Raw genomic sequence first — 14132 nt, 5'->3', positions numbered from 1 at the left:
GTTAAGATGTTAGAAGAGAGTGATCTCCCCCATATCACTAGAGTTCACTGTCATGCCGCCTGGAACGCGTTATCTAGTGGATATGAGCGTGATTTTCTGAGCCAAAAAGCCGGCCAAAAGCGAAAACTCAAAACTCGTGCCATAGCTTCTAGTCCAACATGGCTGACTTCCTGGATAGCTGCTACACAATTTGGAAACTTTGATTGATTTATTTATTTCATTTACAACCAGCATGAGCCGTTAGAATTGAAATAATATAAAAGTGATGAGTTCTCGTTAAAAAAGTCAAGATATTTACTTTTAAATATATGAGAACCACTATTACCTATTGGATAGTAGTAAAGAATCTGCTGAATTCATTGGAATGCATATTGGAAAATCGAAATTCACCATATATTTCAATGAATATGACAGTTATAATCGAGCTGAATATGTTGTACAATATTTCTCAAATATTTTGGTATTATAAAGTTAAGTTTACTTGTGTTCTCACTTCAAATTTCATTATCATTTGATAAATTGGTGTCTCAGTAAGTGGATCAAGAATACAATTGCTGCCACTTTCTGCCATATTGTGTTTAATATGCATTTTACAAAACGATGTATTATTCAGTTTCATACCATTAATCTGCGCGATTTTAAAATTGATTGCATTTTCAATTTATTTAATCGATTAGTCTACTTTCAGAGAATATCTTTAAAAAAGCGAGATACAGCGTTTTGAACGAAACAGACGGGACACAAATCACGCGCAGCAAATCGGTCTCCTTTTCTCGGAACGACGCTTTCGAACTATTCGGGCACTGTTACAGAAAGTTACAACCGCACTATAAGATGCATACAAATATAATGATAATATAATTCCATATGAAAATTACTTGGCACATCTTATTTCACTGGTTTCCATTCATTACCGTATCTTTTTTCGTGGAAGAAAGTATATTAACGCTTTTGGTCAGCTTTTTGGTACGAATACTCCTTTGTGCAAGGGTGGTAGATGCTTCTGGGCGTGACCGATTCATGGTCGCGCGAACAAGGACATGTGTAGGTTCACGTTTGAGACCGAGTTTGCTGAAACGTTCCCTTTATTATCTGGGTGCTATCAGGTTTGAGAGATCGCGGGCGTAAGTGTGCGTAGATGATCGCCGAGAGCTCAAGCGTTTGTATGTTAACCTGTTTATTGCGAGCGCTAGGGCTTACGTTACCTCGTATATGTATAAATTTTGTATCGATTTTGTAACCGTGTGGCCATTTGCATATTCGAGTGTGTTGTTGAATGATCGCGTGGACCGTAAGTGTGATACCTAATTTTGAGTGTGTAGTTCAGATTCTAGGAGAGAATGAGTTACCCCATATCACTAGAGTTCCCGGTCATATCGGCATAGAACGTGTTGTTTAGTGGGTATTAGTGTTAGTTTTCGATTGGTACAACTAAACGCATGGACGTTGGTAGAACCGGGGGTATAGACTTCCGTATGTAACCGATTCATGATCGCTATATATAGTTTTGACGCGATATAAGAATATAGTCGTCTTCAAAAACTCTGGAAATCATCCAACGGACATGTTAGTGAATAATGAATACTTAAAAAGTTTTTTTTATGAATTTATCCCTGGTAGGTTGTTGTAAATAGTTCCACGGCGGACAATATAAAAGAAAAGGTTTGGTTCTCGCGATAAAATTTCACGTTTTATGAGATTTTTGTATTATTTTAAATAGTGGTTCTCAACTCATTAAAATCTGAAAATTTACCTAATACTGGTTTGAGATAATTTCATAATATCTTGTAAAAAAGTGAAGAAAGTCAAATTTAAAAAAAAAACTGTGTTGAACACACTAAAGCGCTACGTGTTCTACTTTTCATTTTACAAGTAATTTGGCAAAAAATATTGCCATTTTTAGAGATATATACTTTAAAGTATGATATTTCTTATAGCAGAGACAGTATTTAATGTTGAGAGCCCTAATCGAAGATACACCAAAAATCCGACGGGTACGTTTCTATTACTTTTGGGTAAGATTATATTGTCCTTTTGGACCAACCTGCTTCAACTAATATTTTAGTATTTGTCGTCAGAGGACACTCAACAGTTGGCAAACCTCGTGGAGAAATGGTGAACTTGGACGATGGCTACATTCCATTATCCCGAAGGTGTCAACGAAGCCTTGGTTCAGGGGGAAGGATGTGGGTCAGGATTTTATTCGTGTAATGTCCCGACTTATGTCCAATCACTATACGTTGGATGCGCGTTTGCGGCGTATTGGGCTTGCGGAGAGTAGCCTGTGCGCTTGTGACGAGGGCTATCACGACATCGAGCACGGTGTATGGGTATGCGCCGGGTATTTGGACGCCAGGTCTCAGTTAAAGGATTCCCTTCGGGCCCAAGATATGCTGGCAAATCGTGATTTCCCCTATACGTCCCTTATTTATACTTTCGTAAAAACGATAAATATCCCACTTTAGCCCCTCTCTTTTATTTCTCGTTTTCAGAAGTTTCCTCCTGCCTTGTGGAACCGATCAGCTCCAGACTGCCTCTATGTAACCGCCGTCGCCCTTACCACTACGGAAACTGAAGCGAGAGCGACTCAAGGTCCGATGACTTTTGAAGGATTCCCCGCGGGTCCGAATAATACCATCCGCCAATCCGACCTACTAGACTGGGGCGCTAATTTGTTTCGGTGATCTCCCGTTTGCCCGAAAGTTGCAGGTTTTGCTCTTCTCTCCCGGTCACCATCGCGTTCTCTCCCCTGTCCTTGAGACAACTGCTTCTACACCGATTTTGGAAATAAGCCCCCCTCTGAATATCTTGACCAAGCATAAGTCTCCGATAAAAAAAAATCAAATTTGTATTCCGTATTCATAGTTTTAAGATAGTTGTAATTTTTACTCTTTGTTAAAACTATTGTACCCCATCTTGTAAATAGAATTGCATCCCTAGTTTTAAAACATCTGTGAAATTTCTCATAAATATGTGTTCCTCCTTTTGTGTACCAAACTATATTGTTAGTTTTAAGATAACTGTAAAATATTACGTAAAAAACTATTACTATTGAATTCCTTGTTTTAAATTTTTTCATAAAAAAAATCTTTTACCCCCTCTCTTGTATATAGAATCTTATTTCTAGTCTTAAGATAGCTGTAATTTTTTTCTCTTTTATAAAAAAAAAATTTCAACATTGTAACCTCCTAATTTTAAGAAATGTAAAAACAAAAGAATTCGGCACCGTCAAGCTAACGCGTTTGTGCCTAACAAATAAACGAAATGAATAAAAAATATTGTCCTTTTGGAAACAGACCACGCAATTACGCATTGCAGTATTATACTACGTTTACACTACGAGTTAAAAAGTGTTTTAACGCTATCTTGAAGACATTTGTCTTATTGCTAATTATTATAACATGTTTTAACTCTGTAGTGTGAACGTAGTATTAAACACATAATAGTAAACGGTAGAATGACGAATTCCGGTAGCTCTACATGTAGGGTAAAGACTTAATTTTCGCCCCATTAGGGAGGGTGCCACACTATTCTATTAATTACGCAGTCTACAGTCGATGACATGCACATAAATTGGCATCAGTATTCTTGCTTCGTTCCCAAGAACCAATTTAATGCCAAAAATGTCCTGAGAATGGGGAAATACTTCTGTTTGAGCGCCACGAAAACTCGAATCGGATGCTCCTATTTTCGCACTACCATATGGGCCAATGCGTTGAACAAAGATGGCAGACGCTGCTCTGACTAACGGCTTCAAATGGGTAGGGCGATAATAATAGGGGGGTAATAGGGCGAAAATAGTCTCCACACCCTATGTACATTAGAAGTGTGCGCCGCACCGCCGATTTCAGGTAAAACGCCGGCGCGCTTACCATTTTTACCTGAATTTGCCGGCTCGGCGCAGCGCACACCTCTAATGTGCATTAGACCTACAACTTTTTCGAACTTTTTCGGAACACTGCTAAATCGAGTGGTAATTAGCTTCACAAACCATATGCCCTTTTCCTATTACTCTAGTTCACTCAAAAGAAAAGTTTCTATGGTGAAATATATGGAAAATTGGAAATTAAAAAATCAATGAAAACTCCCACAGTTAATCTGCATATCTCAAAACTTCAGGTAGAGTAGCTTTTTAAATAGCGAACAACTTAGTTAAACTTAGTTGCATAATGATTAGAGGTTTCCGAACAAAGTTATTTAACTTCGAAGATCACATTTTTTTTCAAATGTCCTATTCTAAGTATGTGCGAGAAAGAGAGGCAGCATATAACATTATATTAGAATATCGTTTCACCACGAAGTCGGATCAATTTGTAGTTTTCTGCAATGTTGATCCTTTCATCTTTAGCTATACATCTGAGGATTTTAGGGTACATAAGATGAGGCTGGCTTTTTTTACTGAACTCGTTGTTTCCATTGCCAAAATTTTATATATTTTTACATACGAACTTAAAAATTCTTGTGAGTAAATCAGAAGCATTTGAACAAGTTTGTATTTGGAATGGGATTTCTGAAGCCAATTACCAGTGGTGCTCCAAAAAAAAGTAAATTTTTGTGCCTGTCTAATGTGCATCACACAACCAAACGCTTTTTCAGTATGTGTCAATCTCGGATCTGTTCGTATGTAGTCCTTCGGTCGATTTTTTATGATAGTATTAGTATTGAGTCAAGCTAACCGGAATTCTGGCGAATTTCTTCCCGAATTCAGGCTGGAACCTGCCTGGCAAAAACCAGTCGGAATAACGTATTTTTTACTGGGGTAGGTTGGATAAAACAATTTAGGCAGTTTTCGGGTCCGGCCCAGTTTCCCGCACCAGTTCTCAAATCCGGACCTCCCGGATCCGGATCAGTACTCGGATCCGCACCAATTCCCAATCTGGACCAGCTCTCGAATCCGAACCAGTACCCGTATCTGGACCAGTATCTGGATCCGGACCAGTACCTGGATCTAACCCATCCTCTTTTCCCCTTACCACATCCGGACCTGTATCAGGCCCTGACTTGGTGCTTAAATCTAGACAAGTGTCTGGATCCGGATCCTCGATTCGGATACGTGGATCCAAACCGTAGGTCTTGCTTCCCGTACATGACGGGCAGGATTGTTCGTTTTTTATTTTGATTGCAGAGGCTTTAATCTTAAGGTCATTCGCCTCTTCGGGTTAGAAAAATCTCTAACCCTGTGTGCGGGGTTGGGACTTGAATCCAGGTGAGCGGCGTACAAGGCAATCGATTTACCAACTACGCTATGGCCGCCCCAAGGACTGTTCATGTTTTGTGCAGCCGCTACCTTGCTGTTGACGTCCGTGATAGAAAAGAAATTTCAATTAAACACAAAAAGAAGTACCCCACCACCAGTGTTGCCACAATTAAATCTGTACCGGGAGTTTAAAAATCTTTTCAATAGAAAATTTGTACCGGATTCTGTACCCAAACAATAACAAGGTTGTTTTAATAAAGTCATTTTTCTTATACATATTTTTCATTCGGGGAAATCAAACCAGACATTCTGATTCGGTTGAGCTGGAATTCCGCAAGACACCAGTTCGAATTCCAAATGCGTTTGACTGGGTAATGTGAATATCAGTTCCAGCTCAAATTCTCACTGCCACTTTGTTTGCAACCAAAGGTGGTCAACAGAATGGCGGCGAAAAGCTGAGATGGGGCTGGTAATATCAATAGGATGCGAGAAACCTACTTGCAGGAATTCAAATGGAGCAGGTCAGAGTAAACGTATGCACTCATAAAAGTTTCGCTTGGCTTTCATTTAGACAACTTCCCTTGTATTTGCTGGAAGCAGGTTTCTCGCATATCGCATTCTAATGTCAACTTCAGTTCAAGCTCAATCAGTACCAGCTTTACTTCAGATTCTTGGCATCACTGCTGTCTAACTCTACACGCCACCGAAAAACTACCTAAAATTCAGTACTTTTGACTCAATCTCGTGGTATCGTGCAGGAAGGTAAAATTAGGTAAACCGTGTTGAAGGTAGTTTCCATTTAACCACGGCAAAAATAATAACTCAACCTTGAGTTTAATTTACTTAAATTTAAGTTGAATTTACCTGATTTTTAGTATACCCCAAACAACTTAAAAGTACCTTACTGCACGGAAGACCTCGACTGAGTCGAATCCCTCGTTTTGTTTTTGACAACACTAATAAGTGCGAAAGCGACGCACAGCTCAAAGGTACCTAAATTTAAGTTAAAAGAACTTATTCTGTAGGTTATCTTATGGTTGCGTGTACGTTTACATACTGGGATGCATCGCAGGGTTAAATTATTCAACCTTGCTGCCATGTAGAAAAATCTGTACCAATCTGTACTTTTTAACAAAAATCTGTAATATGTACCGTGCAGAATCTGTACCAAAAATGCTTCAAAAAACTGTACACTTTGTAGTTAAATCTGTACTTGTGGCATCACTGCCCACCACTATTCCGAGTCGATTTTTTCTGACTGTACTTTGAAGCTAGCCGAGTGTGAGCCGATCTTCAAATACGAAATGTGTCGTGTAGAGACGATCGAAACTCGTGTTTATTCACACATTGTGTTCGCTTTCCCGTGTATAGTGGCGCCACCTCAAAAAGTTTAGAGAAAGAGCAGAAAAGTGTAAACAGACAGCATGCATCAGACTGGTGATTTTGAAATAGATTTTCTCGGTAAGTTTTTGGCATAATGCTTACTTTTTACTTCATCAGGGTGGTAGTTGGTTACTGTATAAGCTTTTTTATAGTGTTACAAATTTGAATTAAGAACTGAGCGCTTAGCAGCTAGAAACTCCTACATCTCTTTGTGAAATTGCTCATTGTTTACATTATTGAAATTGATCGTTATGAATTAAAAAGTGGTCTTATCATGTCCAACGCTAGCTAGTTATGATGTCCGAAGCCATCAGTATAGTCCTCGTACCATCAGAATATACGACTATAATTTATTAGAAAGATTTCGTGCGTGTTTGAAAAAAAAATTCTGCACTTGTTTCATGCAGAGGAACACCGGCAGTTGTAGTTATGCGCTCTTCGCTCTCATGTGTTATCTGTCTCTTTTTGATATATGCACAAAGCTGTAGAAGGAAAAGTGAGCGCAATTGTGAGGAATATGTTGGATTTTTCTGTTTTTAATCCCTAATTATAGCGATTATTTCAACGTGATGTTTTATTCTAAAAATTTCAGAATATTACGTAATGAACTTTCTTGAAATTATGAGTGGAGCATATAGGAACATACTTTTCATTTAGAAAAGTTCATGTAAAAAGTAGTGTGAATCAACAAACGCTGAGAAACAACTGCTTTCGAAGCTGGTTTACTTAATCGCAAATACATTGTTTCTCATTTCAAGCATCGATTTAGGTTGTATTTGTACAAAGAGTACCTAACGCTGAAAATGATAAACTTCATACATTTTAAACAAAAAATTGGCTTATGAAAAACTACATAAAAATGATGCGTTTTTATATTTACATTTTTCTGCTTCTTCTCAATCCGTCAAATGACAGCGGCTCTTCCCTATTGATGCGCAATATGACAAGCAAAATGCTGCACACTTACAGACAATCCAACGCGTATATATTTATTGTATAAGAATTTATGAAGCATGAGTGCGACGCAGAAAGGATTTGAATGCATTGGTATGGCCGCTTGGGATTTTTTTTTGTTAGGATCGTTTTATTATTAAACGTCCTGTTATTAGAGCATTTTTTAATATTACCGTAAAGGTATTACGGCCTAGTTTTGGGTTAATGATATTTGAATAAGCTCTATTTTTTATATCAAAGTTCTCATAACTTTAAAACAAAAATAGTTTAGCAGCTGGTGTGTATTAACAAATTCTGCGCCTTAAAATAATCTTCAAGTTATCCAAAAGTTACTTTAGTGTACAGTCAAGACTACCAAAGTTTAATAAATAAAACCGTTTTTCAAGGAATACCCTAAAGCACAGACTAACAGACATAAGACGATGAGGAAATTCCTTTAAAAAATATCGATCCGCTAATTTTACTAGAACACTAGCTCCAACTTTTATACACGGCTCCAACCACTCATTTGCAAAAGAGTTATACCTTAGGCTCGGGAACAATTTTTCACTAGTAGTCTATCCCCCTTACACTTACGCATATGTCAGTAGAGCAATAATCTCAAATCCGGCCACAGTCCCAATTAAAAATATATTTAAAATGACCGTTGAAACGGACGAAGAATTGTTTTCGAGTGTTATGTCTGTTAGTCTGTGCCTAAAGTTCCCCTAAGTTTCTCGTGCAAAGGAAAATATGACAAAAAGTTTACCTGTCTTCAGCAAAATTTGTCTAAAATGTGTTGTTCTAAAACTTCATTAAAGACAGCTTAGCTGTAATTCGAACCATTAAAATGTTCAATTTTAGATCTTACTGAAATTATAACCACCCTAGTTTTAAACCATAAGAAGGACCTTGCATATTACATAAGGCTAAGTTGTTTAATTTTAGTAAAAATTTCTGCTAAATTTTTATTCTGGACCACTGTGTCTTGTGAAATAGTTTTCGCACAGCGATCAGAAAAGTACAGATCTACTTCCACGGTGGCGCTTGTTAAATGGTTGAGCTTCCTTAAAATATTATATCGTAGACATAACAGAACGTACTCAGCATTTAATCCTGAAAGAAATTTAGTACGGAGTAAACTAGTTATGGAATTTGTGTTTTGACTTAGTCTCATCAGAATCCAACACTAACTTAGTGACAGGACTAAGCAAGCGCCAGATTTACGCTTGCTTCAAAAAAATGAAACCGCTATTTGTGTTTCTAAGAACACTTAGTTTTGCGTGATTTAGTTATAGGTTTTGTGCCCGTCACGCGCAAATGTGGTTTTTCAACAAATTTTTCCTTAGTAGATAAAAAATAGTGTTTAGCTAAATTTTTTCTCCACTAAGGAGAAATACAGTAAAGTACAGAAATTGAAACTAATTAATTTCTTTCAGCGAACTCTCTAGTGGTGGGAAGGTGCAGCAAGTTCAACAATTGTGTCCATAAACTGCTGGCGGCACTTTCCTGGTGATTACTCTAGAAGCACAACAAATTAAATTAATTATTCTCGCATTCAACGGAGCTGAACGATGGATGTCGTTACTCGCAAGAAGAGATTCTACAGATTTGTAACCGGATGAGTTGATTCTTTCACAGTCAGCCGATCATTATGATAGTTCTTGCCTCATCGACAGTCAGCTTAGCGGTACATCTAACAGAACTGGGTCGCACCTAGTGGCACAAAAATGATAAATTTATCCACTCAAGCTCAACTTAATTAGTTATCGTCGGTAGAATAGTCTACGAGCGCCGCACAGTGGCCGGAGGCTGGCCAAAACCTCAAAAATTTATTTTCGAAATATTGATATTTTATATTTTTCCTAAATTTCCCATGTATTGAATGATGTATATTCAAAATTTTATGATCATTGGATAAGAACACGATTTTAAACACGAGTTTAAACGTACCAAAGTCCGGATTTTTTAATGATTTTCATTTTCGAAACCACCATTGCTCTGTTCACTTCAAATGCAACTATGACTTTTTAGTTTAAATATGTTTAAGGTGGTCAGATCAAAAATACTTTGTTCACTAATGTATTCTGTACAAATTTCGGAATCAGTTCGGAACGGTCACATAGTACACATTCTATGCGAAATTACCTCTACTTTTCGAATATCATGGTCTCGTTCTGCGCCTAGGTGCGCAAAAAGTTTTAAGCAGATTTTGAAGCTTTGTTGATGATATGGAGACGCATGGTGTTTTGTGTAAAATAGTTAGACAATCTACAGTAAACCAACACGTTCAACAATGGTTTTCAAGTAGTGTTCTTCATTTTTTATGATATTGTTGACATTGGTGAACAGTAACGGAAAATCTATCATGAAAACGGGATCATAGTTATAAGAAAGGTTCAATGACACTGTATGGAAAAATGCATTTAATATTTTACGACTTTTGACATCAAAAATGAGCTCAGCACCTCAAAATTAGCTTAAATTGTGATTTTCAGCCAAATTAGGTAACATTTGAGGTTTTGTCCGACTTTTGTTTGAAGAGCCGCCACTGTGCGCCGTCGTGGTTCCTACAAACGAGAGACAACTCACAGCATGAACCATGAATCACTTCTTTCTTCCCTAGTGACCTACTCATGGTGAAAAAAAACCCGCGTGGCCACAACCGCTCACACACATGTATGTCGTAGACGTTTAGTCGTTTGGCCTGCGAGACCGTGTATAAGCAGGTTGATGAATGAACGACTTTGAACTTGGACTGTTTGCCGAGCTCAGGAATTCGTGCTCGTCAAGAAATGGTAGGAATTGTTGATAATTATCGAGGTTTCATAACCGGGCATATCGTTGCGTGGCTGTTCGAAGTAGATATATGTGCGAGTACGATCTGTGCATGGTCACGGGGAGAATATCCCGTTAGTGCATTCACGTACCGCACAAAGTAAATTACGCAAACGTGATTAGGTCACACGAAGAATTTGCCTTTAGGAGCAATCGTGTGAACTGTTAACCAGAACATCTGCATACCAAACCAGCGGTGTTTTGAGTGTCGGTTGGCGCCAAAATCTCTCGCCAAGGAGTGCACGAAATCCGGGGTCATATCGGTACCTGCGGCTAAACACGATCGCTCAGACGCCAACAGTAACTTATCTCGCCTTTCATGGTCTATGAAATTATTCCAAACCACTTGATTTGAGTATTATGCATGTGAACATGATCAACTTTTTCAGACAACTTCTTATAGATAATGAATTTTTAAAGTCCATAACTGCCAATCAAGAGCCGCCAACCTCATACCCTAATTTTCGTAATGGGCCACGTAATTCCGTGCGCTACCCACAACATTGTTTCGGTTTCATGATAACCTGCTCAAGGATAGACGATAATATGATTCAACTAGCCAGTCGGTCGCAATTACATCACAGCGATCGTAAATGTTCCAATATTTCGAACCTTTTTCTGATCCCAGATGCAATAAAACAGTTCAATAATGGAAAGAAAAGATCTCCCAGGGCCATCATTCTTCACTCACCTGTTTCGCATTTCTTCATTTCGTCACCGCTCTCCTCATCACTGTCGATATGAGGAAACGATCCGCCGAGGCAGAATAATGGCATCGAGTTGATGCTGGCTGGTTCAGATGAGGCTGATTGGTGATTATCGCTTCCTCCGCCGCCCACAAGTTTACCCAGACTGGACCCAGTAGTACCACCCGGATCGCACAGTTGTATTCCGTTCCCGGTACCTTCGGTTACTATTTCAGATACGTAATTACACTGATTACCGATGATTCGCTGAGTATTTTCACTTTTTTGGACCGTTTCATTGCGAGCTATAAAACCATTGCCGTTGGTGTTGTTATGAGTGCTGACATTACCACTGGTGCTCGAGTTGGTCAGTGGCGCGGTGTTGTTGTTATTGTAACCAGTGGACAACGGTGATGTTGGGGCAGGGATTGTGATCCGCTTGATGGCGTATTTGTTATTGACCAGTTTGTTCTTTGTGATGAGCTCTCGGCGTTTGAGTCCAATTTTCGGTGTGCCGGGATTCAAAATGTACTTGTCCTGCCGATCGGACGGCTCCTTCACCACGGTACCATTATTGTTCTGTCGATCATCGGCCTCTTCTGCGACCGAGGCTGTACCGTACTCTCCAGTAGGAAAGGATAACTCCTCCAGCGGTACCCGGCAGATGGCTCGTTCGATTCCGACCAGTAAATTTTGCAGCAGTGCGGGCAAATCTTCAGCTAGCATTTCCACAGCTAGAGGTGTAATTGGATCTTTGACTGGATCCAATTGACGATAGACGACCGGGGAGGACTGGACTGATGATGGTGGATGGGCCTGTTCACTTGCGGCTGGTCCACCACGCCAAACTGCATAGAGCCGAGGTTGACTTGTTTCCGGCTCCGGACGAACACAGAGGTAGAGATCCTGGACGCGTACCAGCGACTCATCAAGTGCACCGAGGTGGAGCACCAGGGCTCCGGCAACCGCTAGAGGCCAACCGCTGTGCCAGCAGTGATTCTGGAATTGAGATGGTAAAGGTGTGATTAGTATTGGTGGGATGAAGTTCGAGATCATAAAACTATTAATGATTAAAAAAAATCAAACTTTGCCACGAATATATTTTTTAAATTTTTTTAACATTTCTTTCTGTTTAAAATAACCATTTGCCTTTTTGAAATTTCTTGAAGATAATTTTCAATGCGATTCAAATGTTGACGATGACCTCAAATTTGTTATATAATGCTTATGAATTATCACTTATTATTTTATTAGGCTTGAACGATCATGTAGGAAGGGATTGGTTTAATTCTCTGCATGAGACCGCCTAGGAAGAAGTTCATATAATTATCTTCCCTTACGGTATTTACTGCGCATACATTTTCACATGTGGTGTTTAATAAGGCCACTAAAGATACGTGGTGCCAGATCGTGTAGTAGAACCTCTGTTGTATCATCGAGAATACGGACTTCAACGTTGTCATACTTGGTTATGTGCTGTATGTTATTTGCCGAGATGACAAGCAATTAACAGCTATGAACGAAAAATCCAGATTTCGCTTCAAGCAGAACAATGGCAAAATAACTTCAGATGTGGTGTAACGCTCGCTGCGTTCAAACGTGCATTCCTTAGAGGATCGTGTACACGCGTGAAGTAATTAGGACGCTAGTGTGCGTTTTCCTCCTCAAGGTTAAACAGTTAAATGAAGATGCTTTAAAGATTTTTACTGTTAGTGGTTCTGTTTGATTTTTTTTATTGTGCGAGAGGTATAAAACACTTTTGTGTATTGTTGTTTTTCAATAACCAATTCAGTAATAACTGGAATCAATTAGTCTTTTAGTAGAATGGCGTAGTATAAGTAAACACAAATTGTGTTGGTGAAATTTTTGTTATTTGTCTTCGATTCTTCAGTCTACGCTTGTCACTCAAAAGTTTTTGTAGGCCGGAGACCATGATTTTTCAGAATGTTTTTTGCCGGTATGTCACTTCCGCGGAAATGGCTCTCGCCAAAAAGATCGGTACTGGGAGCCCTGGGCTAAAGCAAGCAAATTACATTGCTGGAGACAAGATTATTATCATCAAGAATCGTATCTATGTGCTCGCTCACAAAGTCGAGATCGACGGTGTGGTCGCTGATTCGAGTTTGATATGAACGGCATTGACTGCATAAGTAAATACTGTGGATTTCAAACGACGGGACGGGACAAAAACCTATGTCCTTTCAGAGTTGCAACTGGTGATTTTTACCGGGTCTGCTTACTGCCTACTCGAAAAACGTTCGTTGGCTAGTCTAGTTTTTTGTATTGCGAGTCGTGTATTGCTCTATACATAAATAAAACAGTCCATATAAGCAACTTTACATACTCTACAATGTTTGTGATTACAAAAAATGATAATGCTAGGCTATAGAAAATTTAACTTTTGAACAAATTTTGCGTAAGACATATTGTCTCTGTCACTCATTAGAGTCGAGTTATCAGACTCCAAGAAGAGCTCCTTAAATTCTTATTTTTACTTATAACTTTTTTGTTTCTAATTTTTCGCGTTAACAATGTTCAAAAGCATTTTTTATCATTTCAAAACACGCAACTTTTATGAAGAGGCCAAATAGCTGTGAATGCTTTGTAAAGAGTTATGGCTAGGGCATTGCATTTTTTTTTAAATTCTCAATGGCCCCCCACCCCCTCTCATATTGTGGCAAATATCAAAGCAAGCTCAGATGCCAAATTTCACATCATTTGGACAATTCTAGACTCCCGCCCACTTCGCTTGAAATTTTTGAAATTGGTACTATGGGTTTGCAGCAATTATAAACTTGTTATACCGCAACCGTGTGTATGTATTGAAAACGGCACTCCGTGTTAGTCTGCTAATTGGAGGTGAATATTCTCAAATGTGATGTTCTCCTCTCAGACCAGTGTTTTCAGCTTTTGAAATCACGAAATTTGCACCTGTATCCAAGCTACAGGATTTACTCCCACTTGCTGCGTGTGGGAAAGAATTGCTTTATTTACGAAATACGAATTTTCGAAAGTTATAGTTATTGAATGTTGAGTGCTAGTTAGCTCGATTTTTATCGTAACCCTTCCAATTTGAAAATATAGTTGAAAACGGT

The 14132-nt window shown here is 38.8% G+C and overlaps 1 protein-coding gene across 1 annotated transcript in view; it reads right to left on the bottom strand.

Annotated features, from left to right (window-relative positions):
- LOC131693672 (uncharacterized) overlaps window positions 1-12036 on the bottom strand; it is a 123538-nt gene extending 111502 nt beyond the window's left edge. Inside the window, exon 1 of the mRNA XM_058981711.1 lies at window positions 11043-12036. Within this exon, the coding sequence (XP_058837694.1) occupies window positions 11043-11763 (721 nt within the window). The 5' untranslated portion in view covers window positions 11764-12036. The remainder of the gene's footprint in view (window positions 1-11042) is intronic.
- Between the last annotated feature and the right edge of the window lie 2096 nt (window positions 12037-14132).

The sequence above is a fragment of the Topomyia yanbarensis genome, chromosome 3 (genome assembly GCF_030247195.1).
Source record: "Topomyia yanbarensis strain Yona2022 chromosome 3, ASM3024719v1, whole genome shotgun sequence".
NCBI classification, from domain to species: domain Eukaryota; kingdom Metazoa; phylum Arthropoda; class Insecta; order Diptera; family Culicidae; genus Topomyia; species Topomyia yanbarensis.
This window is presented reverse-complemented; position numbering and strand designations above follow the sequence as displayed.